Raw genomic sequence first — 14,830 nt, 5'->3', positions numbered from 1 at the left:
ATGATTGGCATCTTTGGTGTAGGCAATGATCTCGGTGTCTTAACAGCAAAGGTCAATGGTAAATAAGCAGATAAACACTGAAGAACTGTAGGGCTCGCAGACTGAGCGGTGGGAGCTGGAATCTTCCAGGCATGGATCTTATCAGGATGATATAGGAGTTTTCTTTGTCTCCTGACTTCTGGTCCAAATATCCAGCCTCCTGGCACACGAAATGAAAGGCCCATAAATAGTCTGGAGGGAATGTGATGCCTGGAATGTTTACTGCATTCTAATGCCCTGACTGCAGGATATTAAAAATTGAATATTGGGCTGCAAACACACACACACTGTGACACCGAGGTAAATTTCGCAGATGCAATTTCACCTTCTAAGCAAAAGAACATCTGCTTGGCTTCAGTAAGCGCCACTTGGAGTGCAAGAGAAAAATGCTGGCAAGGACCGCTGTCATGCGCTAAAATATTTGTGCGTGTTCCTGGGTGCTCTGTGAATGTGAACCGAGTGCGTGTCCAACACTGACACAGAAGGTGAAATGCACACTCAGAACTGGCCAGGGAAAATTCTTTTTCTGGCTAGTACTGGCTTGTGGGCATAATTTATGTTAGCAATCTCTTTTTTCGTCCTCCCACAAAGTATGAGAAACATTTTGGGCTCAGAAATCCATCATCACAGCAATGCCTGATTATGCAAAAACGCAGTATCTGCTACCTCCCAGGCTATGGCAGAGAAGTGATAGCCAGACAGGATCCTGGTTCAGAAATTGTTTTGAATCAACACAATTTAGCACTGTAAATCACAAGCAAAGAGGCCAGCAATTCTCTTTAAACTTTTAAAGGGCTTTTACTCCAGTAAAATATCAATTTAACAGGATGTTTTATTTATTATTTTTGAGTTATTTCTTTATAATTTGGATTTTGACAAGGAAATAAAGCAGACAGCCCTCCCTGATAACAAGAGAATCCGTCATCTGAGGGAGACAAGTGCTGTTAGTTCTCTCAGGATAGAGCAAAAAACAGCAAGAAATTTTACGCTTCCAATAACTATTTGTAAAGAAAAACCAAGCATCTGCAGCCACTGCAAGACAGTTCACTTAAAACTGGTCATGTTCATAACTAAGTCATATCATGGCTTAAATTATTTCCACATTGAATTAACAGGAAGAAATCTGAAGTATCTTGACAACATCTTACTTTGAAACATAGAAATCTAATGCAGTACCCTAGCAGAAATATAGGGAAGTTCATTAATGAAGTGCTCTCTTTATCACTGCAAAAGTATACATATATATATGTGTGTGTGTATATATATACACACACACATATATATAAAAATATATAAAATTCAACTCACAATGAAAGAGGCAGAAATCAATTACTGATCTATACAATTGCAATATCTATGTGAATATGGATTACTCATAACTGCATATGTTTTCTTTGGACATGGAGCTATGCATATGAAACTACATCCCCGATTTTTAGAAAATCATAACCTACATGCTAGTAAACAGAAAAAATATTTCACTCAAAGCTGATACAGTATTACTTCTGGGCCATACTTGTCTGTTGCAGGGATCTTTCCATCTAGGAAAGAAAGGGGCTGCTGTGGCCTGCAAGGTTATTGGGACCGATCGGTCAGAACATGTACAGACTGAATACACAAAGTTTGCCTGCAGCTGTTTCTCTCTTGAAAGCTTCCACTCCTGGAAACTCTGAATGTACTCCCCTCTGACAGTAACATCTCCTTGCTCTGTACTTCGCTGCTTTTTCTTTCAAGTACACATTCCTGACAACTATATTACATTGCAGGTAGTGGGGCAGATCTAACTTATTTTCACGAGTGTTAAGAAATGCAGCATCTCTTTCTACATTAGCCAACAGAGACATTCCCCAAGTTGGCAGAGATGAACATAAAGATGCCTCTCTAAAATGAATTCCAAGTCTCTAGCAAATTAATCAACTCATGCATGTTAATTGATATGGGACTTTACAGATGCCTGTGTTGACATGAAGGTACAATGACGCACCCTGTTTTGACCAAGTTACATTTTTAAGTTCCAGAACTATGGAAAATGCTGCTGTACATCCAGAAACAAAGTTCCAACATACCTTAATTTGCAATACAAAGCCCAAGAAAGCTTTTTTACCTTTATGTGTGAAGCATTGATGTAGCCTGTGTTATTTTCTTTGGTCGGCACCAGCTCTACTCGGTTCTCCTCATAAGGAACGACCTCCCTGATGCGGTTGCGCTCCGTGTTTTCAGGCAAGGCAGCAGTGGTGAAGATCCCATCTGCCTTCTTCTTTGGAATCTGCTCATATTCTGTAAACACCATCCCCTCTTCCAGCTTCCTCTTCAGGTTCTTGCACTTTGATTTAACAGAAAGTAACATCAATCAATTAACTCTTCCAGGAATAAGATGTACTACTAGACCTGTTCATCAGATCTCTGAATCTCTTTAAAGAATACAAAACATAGTATTCTCTCACTTCTCTTTTTTCAGTCACATTTATCTAAGGAAACATGACTTTCTCTATTTCTACCAAATAAAACCACAAGTAAATTTTACTTTTTTTTTTTATTATTATTATTATTGCACCTCCATATTTTTAAGGCCAGTACCACAAAAAGGAAAAACATGCTAAATACAATACTATTCAGTATGAATTTGTATGCTATCTCTCCACAATAGATATTTATGAGAATATTGCAGATTTCTTTTTATGAAGTAGATCACACTGAGAAGCATGATGCAATCCACATTTTCAAAATACTGCGTAACTTGCATGTATGCAGTTTCTGTGGTTGAACAAAATCCTGCATACATGCAAACTGAGGTTAAGTTCTGTCATCTGCATGCCAGGCAACAAGATAAGGCTGCAAAATTCACATCAAAAAGACAGAAAGAAATATTCTTAGCAAATGTCTCTCAAATCCTAACAGCAGCAACCGTTTTTAATTTCCAAAATTCCATTTACATGAACACACCCGCATGTGCAAACATTAGGAGACAGAAGATTTTTTTTTAATCCAGTTAGAGATATTAACTGAACTTGTTAGTTGTATCAGAGCATGGAGATTGCAAGGACGATAAAAAGACTCCTTGATCAAGTAAAAAATGTGCAAAAGATTAGATTTACAACTTGATTTTATATGACGTTGATTGGTCATGTGAAATGGTAAACAGCCTCAACAACTTCCACCAACTTCAGTAAGCACTGAAGATATTTAACACCTAGCATCTGGAGATGCACCAGTGGTAACTGCAGACCTTTGACATTAACTGCTCTGAAAACAGTTACGAGAAACCGTTTCAAATTTTAAATCAATTTTTAATATTTTTAGAAACTTTGTGCTGCTGGGAACAAAGGGAACAAACAGCATTTTATGAGCCTCCATCTTACCCTCTCGTCCATTGGCATCTTGGATGCTTCATCCTGGCTATCCTCCGGCACTGGAACCCTAGCAACTGAGAGTCCGTTCAGTGCTGCCAACATCAAGGGCCTCTTCTGGGCCTCCAGGCCTGCCATCTTCTGCTTTTCTAGATTCTTTTGGCAAGAAAAGGCACGTTTTCATCTCTGTGTGATTATTTATAATGCCAGTAAAATGCTGGAATGTTTTTTTAATCTCCAAAATCTGCAACTCTCTGGCCAAGGAATGCAGATGATCACCATTAGCATCGTAAATTCAAATACAACCTCTATTCTTCCTGTTATTCCTCAAAGGCCTGCTCCTACATGAGCAGAAAATTTTAATTTCAAAGAAGCAATCCCAGCATATAACACAGTTTACATGCCATCAAAAGACATACAAACACAATCTTGAGCATTTTTCTGCAAACATTATTCTGAACGTAGGACACGAAACGCATCACCCTGTTACGTTAAAGTAGCTCTGCTGTAGCCAAGATACCTGGGGCATCTTTTAAAGAGCAATAATTTCAATCTATTACAACAAACAGAAAAACACAGGATAGTTTCTTCTCTTCTGTGATGTTAATATTTAAAATGAGAAGCCTTCTGATGTACTCAGTTATTATGGCGATTCAAATAGCACCCGTGATATATTTTGCACTAAAAATTGAGCTCACAAATCCTTGAAACAATGCAGCAGCAGACAGTGAGGGATATTGTTTAACATATTCATGCATCATATTATGCTGCCGCACGGAGAACCCGAGTATGAATTTTAAACTCATCCTGCTGCCCTCCTTATGCCACTGGGAGCTGAAACATTGAGAAAGAAGACAGACAACCTCCCGAAAGAGTCCAAGCAGGAATATTTTACTGCATTTCCTTTACAGTTCTTCCTGTCAGACTTGGACGGAGACATGAGCACAAGGAAGCCGGGTTCTCAGCATGCATACGAAAGCTGTGGTCACCACACGGGCCAAGTTTAGTGTGGAAACACACTGCTGAACCTGAATACCCTCAGACATATGTAAATGGCATGACTTCACCACCACTGGTTTCCTCCAGAGCACTAAACAAAAACAAAAAGGCAAAACAAAATCCCAAAACGCTGCTTTCTTTTCTTACTAGACTACCAGGAAGGAGGAAAACGCAAGTATTTTTTCCTTTATTTGGGGATGTTTTATTAATATTTACAAGCTAAGATAAAAAAGCCTGCGTTTAAACGATTAAGGTCTTCAAACCAGTATTAATGTAATACGTAATTCCTAGAAGAAGGGAAGGTTTGCATGCCTTTAGACACCCGAACTGGGCTGAAACCACCTTAAAAGCTTAATGCTAAGACCACCCATTTACTTCAAGTATGACATCAACAAAAATACCTCTTGACCAAAGGCTGATCAGCATGATTATTCAAAGGAGCACTCAAACAACACCTCTAAGCTCTCTTCTCACCTTCATTTGTATCCAAATATCCACTGCGTTCCTGCTTCTCAATATGTTTTATATCCCCAGAAGGTCAAAAGAGCCTATATACACTTGTTACACCAACGTCTGCAGTATTCATTCATGAAATGTTATGTTTTATATTCAGGTATCTGTTTTATTTTTGAAGTTTAAGACTCTGTATGGAGTAAACTCAGTTTGCATGATACAATGTAGTGGCCCAAGTTTAATTCCTACTCATTACATCAATGTAAGAATCACTAATGAGTAAGAAGCATTATACATAAATTTAGAAAATTTCTTTGAATATACAGTAGTAGTATGTAAATCTAACTAGTTACTAATCTAGCATATTCTAAACTCTTTCCTGCTCCACTTGGATGCTTCATTTATTTGTTTTGGGAATTGTTTATGGCCCCATTTCTGAAAGATTGAATCACTTTGCTTTCTGTGACTGCAACTGCACTTCCCAGAACGTAACATCACGTCTACAAAGTCATTGAAATTTAAGCACCCCTCTTTTCTCCCATTGCATGCAGTGGCATTTAAATCTTTGTATACGCACACTTTATTCTAAATTCATTGCCTGTTCAAAAGGACTATTTTTCATACTTGAACACCTCCTCATTGCCCTGCCACCTCCTGTGGCCAGCATATAGTTTACATAGTTTACCAGGTCCCCATAGTTTACCACTCCAACAGCTTTTTTGGATGTAAGCAGCCCTGTATGATTACCGGTTTTCAAGAAGCTCTAGCAACAAAGGAAGGCACTTACCCTCATCATGATTTCTCTCTCTATAATGCTGTCCTCAATAGAAAACATTTCAGACACAGGCCTTTCTTTGACAGGTTCTTTCTTGACCCTCTCCTTCACACTTGTGAGGTCAGGCTCTGAGATAGAGGGCCCGAGCGAAGACCCATTTATTGCCACTTGATCAGTCCGAGATACACTAATGGCCTTGGAAGGCCCTGGCCTCATGGCCTTGGCCCTGGCTACGGCCACAGAAATGCTAACATGGTCCTGCCTCAGGGCTCCATTGCTGACACTTTTACGAGGCCCAGGGTATTCTGGAGGAGGTTTGTTTGGTATTCTAGCCAAGGCAGCTTGCAGCTGAGCACTGTACTCCATGTTCTCATGGAGGGCTGTTATCTGTGACACAGATTCTGTGGTTTCTTCTTCCTCTTCGCTTTCGCTGCTGTGTATCAGCATCGTGGCATCAGAGAATGTCTTTTTGTGATGGTAATGAGGAACCTGCTGAACTTCGTGCCCCATCTGAACCGACTCTTCTGGCTGCACCTGCTCCCGCAAAGTGTTCCTGCGCGGCAGAGGGGCGTTTAAAGTTTTTAGTGCCATGGCTTCTATACCACGTACCATGTTGCTGATGACCTCCAAGCTATGGCGCTTGTTCACAGCTGCATGATGTTTCACTGCCATGAGGGGCTCGCTGACCTCCTGAAGTGACTGCCGGACAACCGGCGAGCTGTCCTCTTGGAACGTCTTCACTGAGAGCTGGACTTTGCGTGTGACCAGGTCGGGGCTGCTCCCGCTGACGTACTTGTGCCGGTGGCTTGCCAGGTCAGGTGTACTAGTGGCGGGACGTGGGCGTGGGTACGGAGGCGGGGGCCTGAAGAGATAGTTCTTTAACATATGAGCAGTGTTGTAATTCTGGTTGCTCTGTAGCTGCATGTTAGCCAGTTCTGGCGTGCTGACTGTGTGTGATATGGCACTGGCTGCTGTCTTATTTTGCACAGCATTATTAGGGGTCATTTGGTCAGACGGGGCAACAGGCTTATTATAGCCTCCACCCTGGGGCCCGTAAGTAACTGTGTAAAGATGCCTCTCTCGAATCTCAGGCTGGCTGTAAACTAGGTCTTCTGGCTGGTTATACGCATGCGTGTTTCCAATGTTGAGATTTCTCAAAGACTGACTTTGGCTATCCATCTGGATCACCCCCCTCTTCATTTGCCTCATGACGGTTTCATAATCCGGAGTTGGCCGGTAGGATGGCACTATGATTGCACTATGCCTGTGGCTGGGGATGTAGTCTGCTCTCATGATGTCACTTCCAGGGATGCTCAGATTTGAGGACATTGGGGATGCCTGGATGAAGTTCTGTGAGCGATTGAGGGAGTTCATGCTGTGTGCACTGCACACGCTCCCATTGGGTCCATTACCATTCAAGTAGCTGAAGTCCACCGGACACCTGTCCAAGCTGGTCTGAGACCTACAGTAGAAAGCTTCTTCATTTCCATGGAAAATGCTGTCTGTGTAGAGCAGAGATAAAGATGTTGACAATTTAACATACAAGGACTCATTCAATGTTATCAACACCTCAACTGCAGTCTGTACCAACGATTAGAGAGGGAGCTCAGTGTGTACAACTGTAGGGAACATTTGGTCTTGGGAGCATCCTTGAGTCACCGAAATAAAACTAAAGCAAAACTATCCCCATAACAGTTAGCAAAATACAGTAGCTCAGATCCCTGTGGGAGACATGAAATGAGAAAGAGATTTTTTTTTTTTTTTTGCACGCCTGGGGTGGCAAGGAAGAAAAGGGATGACACCTCTCTCAGTATCTTGGAAGGATTCACTGCTGATGCTACCACCTTACAAATCCAGTGCTGCTAGCCTATGGTAATCCTTAAAATTATCTTTTCTGCTGATGCACTGCTCTCCATTACTCAACATAGTGTCTGAGAATGAAACTGGAAATCCTGCTTCATACGAATCAACAGTTTTTGAGGATTGGAAGTACAGAGGTATCAAGACTAAGGAAAAAATATGCAAAAAAAATAGTTCTGCTAAGAATATCTGAGAGGGAATCAAGATGTTAAAGATGATGTCCTGCATCACAAATTTACTGCAAGACTGTCCATGTCAAAAACCTTGTAAGAAACAAGTAGTAGCTCCCAAATCTCTGAAATTAGTTTTTCAACAACACTGAGAAATCTGTGGTAAAAACGAAGGAACTTTACAGTTCATCTAAAATTAAAATCAAACCTCCCCTTTGATAGGCTCTACTTAGCAGTAAAATAGCAGTAGCCACTAAGATAAATCTTCTATTGTACGCAAGGAATTATACTGAATGGCTCCTTTCAAAACTTATCAAATTCTACCTTAAAACTAGTCAGACAACCACAATTCTAAAATGCTATCACGTACAACTAAGAGCACTTCAACTGTACTTCTCATGAACTGCTGAGAACGTAGCCTAATAGACCTGGCTGCATGTCTTCCAAAAGGTGGGGTGGTTAAGGGTGTGAGACTCAAGGTTTTTAGAGGCTGGGCTCTATTCCCAGCCTTGATCAAAGTAACCTGGTACAACCTCTTAGAGGATTTGTTTGTCAAACATGGGGGTTAAAGTAGTTAACCCTCCTTAAGTTCATATGGATAATAATGCAGGCAGATGTTGGTTAAAGTCAGCAGGAAATATTATCTAAATATTATCAGTTTTGTGACTATAGCGCACTGATTTCTCCTATGGCAACAGATGTTCTACTGTCTCCTTTTCCCTCACTCCATTTCTCTCCAAGATCCCAGCTGGCACTGCCTTTGAGTACAGCCACCATACTTCCTTCAGAAATTATTTTTTCAGTTCATTTAACTGGAATGCCAAGTCTAAGATCCATATAATCATGTACAGATATTTTAGAGAAATTTTAAAACTGAAATTTGACTTTAAACACAAGACTTACTGCAGTATTAACTATAAAACTGCTAGCTGTCCTCCAGCAGCAACTCTAATTTGACCGTGACAGCACTAGAATTCTAGATATAAGGGGTAGTAGCTTCTCTGTAAACGCATAAAATTAAAGGCCTCCTAAGGTAACATATACATTCTACGTACCTTGTGAATTATGCGTTTCAGTGTAGTGTTCTCCACACTGGACATGCATAGGAGGCAGTATAAATGGATGTTGCCTTGGCTGAAATAAAAGCATAGGTTAAAAAAGCATTAGGAACTCAGTTTGCTAGAATTTTTGCAGATGAAACACAGGAAAACATAGGAACTGAATACTGTTCTTTCTTACCCAGATGAACACACATGCTCAGCTCTTCTTTACAGAACAGAAAGTAACATTTTGTAAATTGTTAGGTTTTGCTAAGGAACCCAAAACTGACCATTTAAACTCCTTTAAAGTAAACCACTTCAGAAAACATTCAGACTCACAGCTCACTTAGAACTTTTGAAAAGTTTATTAAAAGCCCTTACCCTTGAACAATTAAAACAAAACCAAACTAAAAAAAAAGACACACAAACACCTAATCAGGACAAAAGCAGAAGATGGAACAAACTCAAGGCCCTAGAACACTGTTATACAAGAAACAGGAGCGCATACAGACTTAAAATAACTCTGCAGACAACTTGAACATTGGATTCCTCTAGATAACGAATTGGAGCCTTCCTTGAACAATCTACACCACAACAAACTTTTTAACAGTACAGGTATCACAGGGGGTAATTCAGCATTAAATCAGTAGAGTTATTTACAGGGAAATAAGCCACAGCTGATGCTATATTCACTAGCTTGTCCATCAGTAAACTGATGAATTTTGCAATTTCATTTTACCACCTGCATTGTAATGTCCTGTCTGGTGCTGCTGAGCAGAGTTTATGAAAGCATGCTTTGATATACAAGGAGAGAAGGAAGATGCTCTTGTCTCGTGAACATGTCTTCCTTAACAACAGCATAAGGGCTTTTCATCTAGGCTGATTTAAGTAGTTTGAACTATTAAGGAATTCTGTGGATGCCCAAGGCAAAAAACAAATGCCAAACAATTTAGTTTTGCCTGCACAAAATGAGCACCAAGCAACAGTTTGCCACTGACGGGGGGGTGGGGAATGGGTTAAATTTACATTTTCTTTGTAAATGGGGAGAGGGAATAAGAATCAAAGAAACTGAGTGCACATATGAATTCTTGCATACAAAATCGCTGTGTTAAGCCAGAGCTGGAAGATGACGGGAAATACTTCTGCTAGATGAATTATACTTCTAAGGCTATAAAACTGTACGCTCACTGAACGTTTTGGGCAAAGGAGACTGCTCCTGACAACCCATGTATGACAGTTTAGCCTGGAAGAAGCCAAGATGTTTGATAATCTAACAAATAGTGGGTGGAGGAAATACGCAAGGAAGGAGGAAGTTATTCCTACTAAGAATGTACAAATTTGGAGCAGACAGTTGTCTTTGAGATAGGTATTATGAAATAATGGAAGCTATTCACAAATGGGCTGAAGGCTCCCCCCCCACCTTTTTCCTTTTTTTGAAGGCCCATCTGCCTCTTCAAAAGAAATAAAGAAACAGGACTGAAAGCTTAGAAGTGTGGAGAACTTCAATATCCAACTTAAGGATCGCTTGGATTAAAAATAATAACAATCATAAATCCATTATTTAAACATATCACATATATGGAGGAGGTTTTGCTGGAAAACAAACATCATCAGGTAGCCTGACAGGAAAGAGATAGAGTGTAAAATGGCTTTAAAATAATGGTTAATAAAATACAGGTTCACTATGATGCCAAAACAATGTTAAGGGTCTTAATCTAAAAGTAACATACATGATTCTCAGTCAAGTGGTAGAGCCTCACCCCAAAGACTCCACTTGTCTTCCTATCTGTGCCTACTGATTTACTACCATACAAGACAAGTGAATAGGTAGGCAGATAAAAGGTATACAGAGCAGAGAACAGTCAGGAGTCTCTCTCCCCAAATAAGAACTGTACAATAACTGTACCAACAAGTTAACAAAACAATTATGAAAAAACACTTAAAAGTTCATCATGAATAGATAGTTAGCAGTCCAGTTCACATTTTAATTGATGAGTATATATTTATTCCTCCCCTTGATCCTTCTGAGCCTTTTTGAAAAAAAAAAAAAACCAACTTGTTGCCTACATGTGTTCAAAACAAACAAGCAGCAGTATTTTTTTCCTGTTAACAAGTAGATTTACATTTTCCTTATCTAACAGAAGAAGGCTCTCTCCTTCCCTTTGTGATGTATCTGAAGCTGTAGCATAAGAATGCAAAGCACATTTCATTTCTTCACCTTAAGTTTTTCAGAGTCATCTCCAGGGACCAAACTAGCAGACACCAAAAATAATGTAAGTGTGCTTAAGAGAACATGATATACAATCTCTGTGTAACACCCCAGAAACATGCTGAGAATGAAAGGACAAAGGAATCTGAAGTCAAGATTTCAGGAAAAAGTTGTATTTATTTATTTATCAAGATCAGTTAAAATGGAAACAGACTAAGAAAAACTCAGAGGTCTTGGACTGATGATAAAAGTTTTACTTAAAATCACAGTAACTTCACATAGAGAATAAGCTCTCAACCCAAGAAGCTGAAAGTAAACAGTAAAACACTAAAAGCACTGAAAAAGCACATAGAAGAAACACAAGATGAGAAGCTCTAAAATTACGCAATGAATAGATTTTGACGTATACAGTGTAAGACATTTCAAGTTCTTTCTAGTCTGAAGAGAACTATTTTCTCTACATATTGAATTTAATTTCAATCCAGTAGAAAAGATCTTAGTTTCTGTAGGGCAAATAAAAATATAATGCCTTGAAGACTGTAATTTCTAAACACTCAGTGATGATATTATCCAGTTAAATTAATCAACCTGGGCAGCCACACCCTTGAAATTCATTCCAATCATATTGCCTACAAGAAACGAGCTAATGTGCTTATTTGAAATTTAGCAAATATTCCATTTTACACAATGCCCCATTCCATTAGTAGTGCCATAGACATACTTAAAGAAAACACCATGGTACATACCAAAGACGATCTACTCCAAGTGGGCCGTCGTCGGATGGGGGGAGGGGAATTTGATTGTCTGTGGAAGAAAAAAAATAAAGAAATACTAGAAACTGCAGTGTTTCAATTCTAATTCACAAATGAATGGGAAAGACAAGAGATGAAGAATCTGTAAATACTTGCTCATTCATGAGATTAAAAAATATGAATAAGATGAAAATAATTCAGGTCCTTCCCTAAATACAGACAGTATTCTAATTCCAAAATATACATGCCTTCTGTTCAATATCCTACTTAGCTTATTTGGAAACACAAGGAAAAAAAAACTTCATTTAAAAATGAATCAAACAAAAAAGTCTCTTAAGCAATAAAAACTGAACATGCCACGCAGGCATTGTCTCAGATGACTTAAAGTGAACATTGAAACAATGACAATTTTATGAATTTCATAGCAATCACTCCAAAGCAATGCACACAGATCATGAGGAAGAAAGCAACTGGTTAGATGATACTAGCAGAGGCAGATACAATGTTAGAGTAGCCAGGTGCAATGGAAAGCAGGAGTGTGGGAGGAAGAAAATTAAATAGGAAGAGAAACAATTTGAAGGAGGCAGAAATACAGTGCTTACGTGAAGAGAGGAAAGGTGGGATTTCTCCTCTTACAGTTTCTGATCTGGTGAATGATGTTATGTGCAATTAGAGGAAATGCACACAGGAAAACAAACAACTACAATTTTAACACAGAGGTCAGGAAAATTATTTGGCTAGAAAACAGACACTGGCATATGCTGTCATTGATATCTGTGGCCCTAACACAGAAGCTCATACCGCATGAGACTGTGGTAGGAAGGAAGGCAATTATAACGGCAAAAATACATTTAAACTCCAGTTATTTCTCTCACTGACTTCATGATGTTCCCTATTTTATTAGTCCAAATATTTGGAAGTTGTATGTGAAGCTGATACATACACCCAATTCATGGTACCCACATACTTATGGTTCAGTAGTCAGAAATAAACATGATCAAAAGCTATTGCTTCTGCAGTCTGGATTATGGACTGTAACGGAATAGTCCTTCCTCTCTGTTGACCCCAATAAACAGCTTCGAAGGGGAAATATTCTAATACAGTGGATGATGGTATTTAGTTTTCTCTTTTTTGACTGTCACAGGGAAAAGACTGAGGAACTTCCTTTGAACTTAATTTCTCTGAATCTATTACATTTAGCATTGGACTAATGAAATGCATTATATGCTGCTAATAAAGGTCTTTTCTGGTCTTCCACTCACTTCCCGAGAACTGTAAACAATATCTGAAATCTAATCAACATCATCTTCCTGTATGTGAAAAGATCACTGTATACAGTTCACCTCATCAGTTTCTCCAATACTTGTAACTCAGCGTATGTTTCTAGTATTACATATGCGCACAGTATATAAAGTTAGACCTTCCAATCTTCCCTTCATCATTTTGGCTTTACTTTCCAACAGATGGCATTACCCAGCTGAACAGATTGGATGCCCAGCTCTAACTAGAGCTGTTGTTGGAGATGAGACTTCTTTATAGCTTTCCAGCTAACTAAACTGGTAAGTTTTGCAATGAATTCATGTTCTCATTGCTATACAAATGTGGCGTATTATAAAGTTTCACAAAACCCTAGACCTCTTAAAACTAAATTTACCTCAAACTAAAATTGGCCGTGTAGTGGTATAAATGAAACGTTATCAGCTAATAAACTTACTTTTGACTTACAAAAAAAGCCTTATGAATTCCTCCAGTTAGGGTGACTACAGCTGTGAAAGGACTGTCATGGCCAGTTTCTTAGTAAGTGCTCAAAGCAGTGCCTGTAAGAAACTCCAGGTTCAGATTCAGTCTCTGCTGAGTCACGCAACTATGACTAGGCTGATGAACATTCCCATGTGTCCTGCCTTGCTTGGTGCATATAAGAAGTGAATAAATTATGCTACCTAAATTAGAGGAGGATAACCTGGGTTCTCCACCAGTCTTAGAAGCTACCTGGGTAATGCATCCTCAACACACTACTGTAATTCATATTTTGGCATGTTATGTCACCTTTCACTCCAGTTTATACTAACACTCTGGGTCATGAACAGCAGAGACCAAGGGCTTCAATTCATTATTCTGTCAGATTTGGCTGCTTGGTGAGCAGTATCCAACAGGGCTCATGCATCAAGCCTCCCAAGGCTCAGAATTAAATTTCATTCTCATTCTTCTGTTCTAGCTGGTGGTTAAAACAAAAAGAAAAAAAATAGGCAAAGTAGAACAGAATAACTGACACAAGTGACTAGAAAAAACAAACAAAAACAGACACGGCAAAACTCAGAGCACTTCCAAAGCAGGGTTGTCAGAACATAACTCTGAAGAAAGAGTACTCACTCTGTGCAGATTTTGTTCTGTTTGTAAAACTTATGTCTTGCTGCAAACAGCCGTGAAATATATTTGGCATTTTCAAGATCATCCTTTAAACACAAGAAAAAACAGAAAAAAATAAATCATTCATTTTGTTGTTCTCACCAATAACAAAGAAGAGTTCTACAAATCAAATTGCAGTAATGCTTGGTAAGGTCTGTCATGTACAGGATCTGGCTGCCAAGAACATGTCTAGTGCCCTCAAGAGTGTTTAAGGCATTGAATTACTGAAATACAGTGGCATGCCTTTACATGCTGCCACTTCAGTGCTAAGTCACAGTGGGAGGGGAAGAGGGACGACAACAAAAAATGGATCAAGGTTGCTGGTCCAGTTTCTACATTGGCCTTGGTTCAGTGAGATGTAGAGCGATTTGAAGAAGTGCAGAGCAGCACTGCACCCCTCCTTGAGTTTCAGTGTGTGTGTGTACGGTAACATGGCACTGTGGATGTTTCATCCAACACCTTTTTTTTTTTTTTTTTCAAACTTCCCAGCATATTACACTTCAGTATGCTTGGAGTGAAATTAAAAAATTTTTTTTTGTATTTATGTTCTATATAAGCATATTCTTGGTAACACTGATTAGATCTTTTTCTTACTGTGTGAAAAAGCACATTCTCTTCTTTGTTGATCAACTCTAGAACAATCGAAGATTTGTTATGTGCAATATTCCCAATGTCATTCCACCTGTAAGAGTTAAAAAAAAAATGTGGTAGAGTTTGCCAACACATACACTCAAACATTTCACAAACACATTAAGAATCCCTTAGTCAACATTAGTCTTG

General features: G+C 39.1%; 1 protein-coding gene across 4 annotated transcripts in view; it reads right to left on the bottom strand.

Annotated features, from left to right (window-relative positions):
* The window catches only part of PTPN14 (protein tyrosine phosphatase non-receptor type 14), a 116,436-nt gene that overhangs the window by 16,652 nt on the left and 84,954 nt on the right, over nucleotides 1–14,830 (bottom strand). For all 4 annotated transcript variants that reach the window (XM_083831996.1, XM_083831995.1, XM_083831997.1 and 1 more), the window contains 7 exons: nucleotides 14,645–14,732; nucleotides 14,015–14,097; nucleotides 11,639–11,696; nucleotides 8,699–8,777; nucleotides 5,626–7,115; nucleotides 3,399–3,542; nucleotides 2,144–2,362 (listed from right to left, as the gene is read on the bottom strand). In XM_083831996.1, coding sequence (XP_083688122.1) covers nucleotides 2,144–2,362; nucleotides 3,399–3,542; nucleotides 5,626–7,115; nucleotides 8,699–8,777; nucleotides 11,639–11,696; nucleotides 14,015–14,097; nucleotides 14,645–14,732 — 2,161 coding nt within the window. The remainder of the gene's footprint in view (nucleotides 1–2,143; nucleotides 2,363–3,398; nucleotides 3,543–5,625; nucleotides 7,116–8,698; nucleotides 8,778–11,638; nucleotides 11,697–14,014; nucleotides 14,098–14,644; nucleotides 14,733–14,830) is intronic.

This window comes from Anser anser (genome assembly GCF_964211835.1).
Source record: "Anser anser genome assembly, chromosome: 3".
NCBI lineage: Eukaryota > Metazoa > Chordata > Aves > Anseriformes > Anatidae > Anser > Anser anser.
The sequence above is the reverse complement of the archived record's forward strand: the minus strand, read 5'-3'. Positions and strand labels throughout refer to the sequence as shown.